At 63.9% G+C, this 4369-nt stretch overlaps 1 protein-coding gene across 1 annotated transcript in view; it reads right to left on the reverse strand.

Moving 5' to 3' along the window:
- Positions 1-4369, reverse strand: part of HHIPL1 (HHIP-like 1) — a 17632-nt gene that overhangs the window by 11001 nt on the left and 2262 nt on the right. Inside the window, exons 3-6 of the mRNA XM_004682018.2 lie at positions 3725-3868; positions 1455-1783; positions 1016-1142; positions 406-551 (exon numbers count right to left, since the gene is read on the reverse strand). Coding sequence (XP_004682075.1) covers positions 406-551; positions 1016-1142; positions 1455-1783; positions 3725-3868 — 746 coding nt within the window. The remainder of the gene's footprint in view (positions 1-405; positions 552-1015; positions 1143-1454; positions 1784-3724; positions 3869-4369) is intronic.

Raw genomic sequence — 4369 nt, forward strand, 5'->3', positions numbered from 1 at the left:
CCCCCACCCCCGCCCCCTGGGCGCTTTGCATTAAAGCACAAGAGCCTGAAGGCGCCCACTCACAGGCAAGAAGGTGGTGACCAGCCCACGTCTGGAGGACAATGCACCTTCCCTGGAGGCCAAAGTACACTGGCCACAAGGAGCCCAGGGCAGGAGCCTGGGGTATCCTGCTCACCCCACGTTACTGGGGCTTCCTGGTGCCCTGGTGCCTGCTCTCCACCCCGCCCTTCCCACCCCAGTCATCCTGCCCAAGGAGACCAGGGAGCCCAGGCCAGGGAGGATGGATGCCCAAGCAGCTCTCTGCGTGGAGCACCTCCCCCTCCCCTCACCCCCCAGCCCCTGGCTGGAAAGGATGGGGTGCTGGCCCCGGTCTGGGCGCCAGAGTGGCAGGCTTGGGCTGCTCACCGGCCTCATCTTCCCCGAAGGAGATGATGTGCGGATGGTAGTTGTTGATCAGGCCGGGGAATGCACACGTCTGGCCACGGCCCATGCAGATCTCACTGTACCGCCACTGGCCTGTCTCCGGGTCCTCTCGGAGGGACATCAGACGCCTGCAGAGGAGGATGAGTTGTAGGGCCCTGCCTGGCACAGTAGCCAGGGAAGCCCACCTGCCACTTCACCCTCCCGGCCAACCAGTCGGCCACTCCATTCTCCGGGCCACCCGCACCAGACAGAGCAGGCCAGTGCAGGAGCATGCAGGGTCGAGCGTGCAAAAGGCAGTCAGTATTCCAGCCCAGAGCAGCGGGCAAGCGTGAGCCGTGCACCGCAGGGGGTGCAGCAGGAAGCGGGGGTCCGTGCCCCTGCACTGGCGCCTAGTGTGCAGCGGGGACGCCCAGAGCCGGGGCAGAGGCAGGAATCAGCAGAGCAGAGAGAAGAGCGGCAGGCGGGCTGCAGCCAGATTGTCCACCACACGGAGCCTCAGCAGCACCGGATGCAGGCGCCTCAGACCCCAGAGGGCACCCCTAGAATGAGGGCTGTGGGACTGTCTTGGCACACGAGCCCTTGGGCCACTTACCCGCTCATGAAATCCCCAAAAATGTAGAGGCCATTCAAATTGGGGTACTCGCAGCCCCGGTACACGTAGCCCCCTGTGACGGACTTTCCCAGCTTGTGCGGGTAGGCGAAAATAGGCAGCACGTCATCTGCAGGGGGACAAGTCGGGGTGAGCCTGCAGCGGCAGTTCAGTTGCTGGGACCAGCCCTTCCCCGGAAGCTTCCTGGGTGGCCGTGAAAACTGGAAGCCAGGGGCTGGAGGGGGGCCAGGAGGAGGAAGCGGCTCGCAGCCTTCAGACTGGGGCCAGTGGGAAGAGGGCGGCGCTCCCAGGGACCGGGGGGGCCAGGAGGTCCAGGAGGGAGACAGAGCCGGGATCAGGGGTCCCCACGGGGCTGACACACAGCCTCCGGGCGCTGCAGAGCAAGCCCGGGGCGCAGCGAGCGAGCGGCCGCCGCGGTCACCTAGGGAGGCGTTGGCGCACAGCTTGCGGTCATAGCACTCGAAGCCCTCCCGGGCGCGCCAGCCGTAGTTGCGGCCGCGCTCCACCAAGTCCACCTCCTCGAACTTGTTCTGGCCCACATCGCCACAGAAGAGGCGGCCGCGGCCCGCGCCGGAAGCGGGGTCCCCGCGGTCGAAGGAGCAGCGCCACATGTTGCGCACGCCCAGGGCGTAGACCTCCGGCCGCGCGGCGCGCTCGCCCACGAAGGGGTTGTCGGGCGGGATGCGGTAGGGCGGGCCGCGCTCGTTGCCGGTCACGTCCAGGCGCAGCACCTTGCCCAGCAGCGCCGACCTGCGGGGTGAGGACGCCGGCTGGGGACACGGGCTGCGGCAGGCGCGGGACCCGCCGCCCACGCGTGAGCCAGGTGCGGGGCGAGGCCTGGCTCGGGGCTGGGCCCCTGGGATCTGCCCCTCTCTCAGCTACTTCCCAGCCCGCACCCTCGTTCCTCCGTATGGGCACCGGACTGGGGCCCCGCCCTGGGCAAGCAGAGGAGCTCAGCCTCTAGCGCCTCACTTTCATCCTCACAGCCTGATACCGTCCTTGGGCACTGGTGCGACCCCCGCCTACGGATGGGCAGCTGAGCTTGAGCAGTAACTACATGCTGGGTGCCCATTGGGACTGTAAGTTTGGGCTGGCAGGGTCAGGTCCAGGGAGCCGGCCAGGGACAAACCCTGCAGGAAGTCGCACCTCTGACCCACCCAGCCCTGAGCTCTCCGCTGTGGCGCTGGGGACCCCTCCTTCCCGCCTGCTTCGGGGCCTGCAGATGTCTTGTAGCTAGGGTTCTCTGCCAGCATCCTCACAGCGCCGCTGGGCAAAGCCAATGTGCCACTGAGTCCCGGTCAGGCCAGGAGAAGAGGGGGGTGGACCCAGAAGACCCGGACAGGGAGGGGGCCGGTGGCCTTGCTTCTCTCTCCCACATGGGGGAACCACGTCATATCAGGCAAAGGCCAGGCCTCAGTGGCCACTCAGGCCACCCTGCATTCCACACTCACCACCTCTGCTTTCAAGAGGAGGCCACCTGGGCAGAGGCCACCTGCCCACACACTGGCGACATTCACACCAGGGCCCCTGGAGCAAGACCCAGGATGTACCCTGCAGAGCCACACAGAACGGGGTGTGGCCCCAGCTTCCATAAGCCACCGGGGAGCGGCTTTGGGGTCTCATGCATCACGTGGCAGAAGTGGCACTCCTGGGGAACCCCACATGGGCCCGAGGCACACGCCTTGATCCGGTCGCACGGTTGTGCCGGGGTAGCCTGGTCTGCTCTGCACCCCCGATGTGCCATGTACCCCTCACTCCCAGCGGCAGCACCCCAACTCTTCCCTCATCATTGGAGACCGGCCGCGGTGTCCTCGCTAGCTGTGACAAGACCCGCCCTGCCTGACGCTGCCCGCCCCCTTGGCCCGAGCCAGAGCCCACCCGCGCACGTCACAGGGCAAAGCTCATCCCCGCAAAATAATGTTTTAAGTTCCGTCCAATTACCCACAAATCCTTAATTTCTATTTTCTCAGCTCCATCTCCAAACACATCCCGAACGGGGCGGCGAGGATCCCCGCGCGTCACCCATGAACAGAGTCCCGAGCCGGGGACGCTGTAATCACTGTAATCAACATCGCTGTCGCTATTTTTACTTTCCAGGCCGAGGGCGCTTTTGTCATTTCTCCTAAGAGGCTGGAGGAGGCTGCCTGTGATGGCTGAGGGGCCTGTCCACACTGGCGTGGCCTGTGGGTGTGTGTGTACGCACGGGGTGGGTGGAATACGGGCAGGCGTCCGCTCAGGCCAGCCAGTGAGGAACCAGGAGGTTTCCATTTCTGGGGGACGCTGGGGGCAGAGGGCCCAGTGGTTCGTGTGTACCTGCTCCAGCCAGCTCACCCTCACCAGTGGCTCTGGAAAGCTCCCTTTCCTTCCTGCCACTCCTATGGGGCTGGGCGGACTTCCTTTAAAGTCCCAGGGGTGAGGGGGGTCGTTCCCAGGGGCCCAGGACAGGTGGGCTCTGTGCCTGGGCCTGGCCGAGCAGGGAGCCCTTCCTCCTCACGATCACGCGCCCCATGGAACTGTTCTTAGTCCCACTAACTGACCAGAGGCAGGGGCTTGTGGGGGCCCAGCTAGAGGCTGTGGGCTGAGCAGGGGCCCAGAGCGCTCTCTGCTGCCTGACCTCCGTGGCAAGGGAGTTACCGCCCCCTCGACATGAGTGTGCAGACCCACCCAGCAGCCAACCCAAGCAGAACATACTTGTTTTGGGCATTTCCAAACGTTCCAAAGGGGTCTCCAGCCATCCCGCCGTCCCCCGTAAAGATGTAGAGGTACCCATCATTCCCGAAGAGCAACTGACCCCCATTGTGGTTTGAGGCTGGTTCTTCAATCTCCAGGATTATCCTAAAAGAAGAAAAGCAACAGCCCCCCCCCCCAAAAAAAAAACCCAACTCAGCCAAAACCACAAAACCAGACCACCACAATAAAATCACCTCTGTCTTGGATGACATTTCAGTCCTTTCCAGCAGTGAAATTTTATGAGGATCTGGTAGGCTGGGCAGGGATGATTCATACTATTCGGCCCATGAGGAACTGGAGGCTCAGAGAGGTCGAGTAACTTGCCCAAGGTCACACAGCTCGTAGACAGCAGAGCCGGGACCAGAAGCCTGACGTCCTCATTCTGAAGTCCTACACAGACAAAAGCATCCCTCTGCTAGCGTCTAGCGCCTCACTTTCATCCTCACAGCCTGATACCGTCCTTGGGCACTGGTGCGACCCCCGACTACGGATGGGCAGCTGAGCTTGAGCGGTACCTACATGCTGGGTGCCCATTGGGACTGTAAGTTTGGGCTGGCAGGGTCAGGTCCAGGGAGCCGGCCAGGGACAAACCCTGCAGGAAGTCGC

Source organism: Condylura cristata, unplaced genomic scaffold (assembly GCF_000260355.1).
Source record: "Condylura cristata isolate star-nosed mole 26May11 unplaced genomic scaffold, ConCri1.0 scaffold00013, whole genome shotgun sequence".
Lineage (NCBI taxonomy): Eukaryota > Metazoa > Chordata > Mammalia > Eulipotyphla > Talpidae > Condylura > Condylura cristata.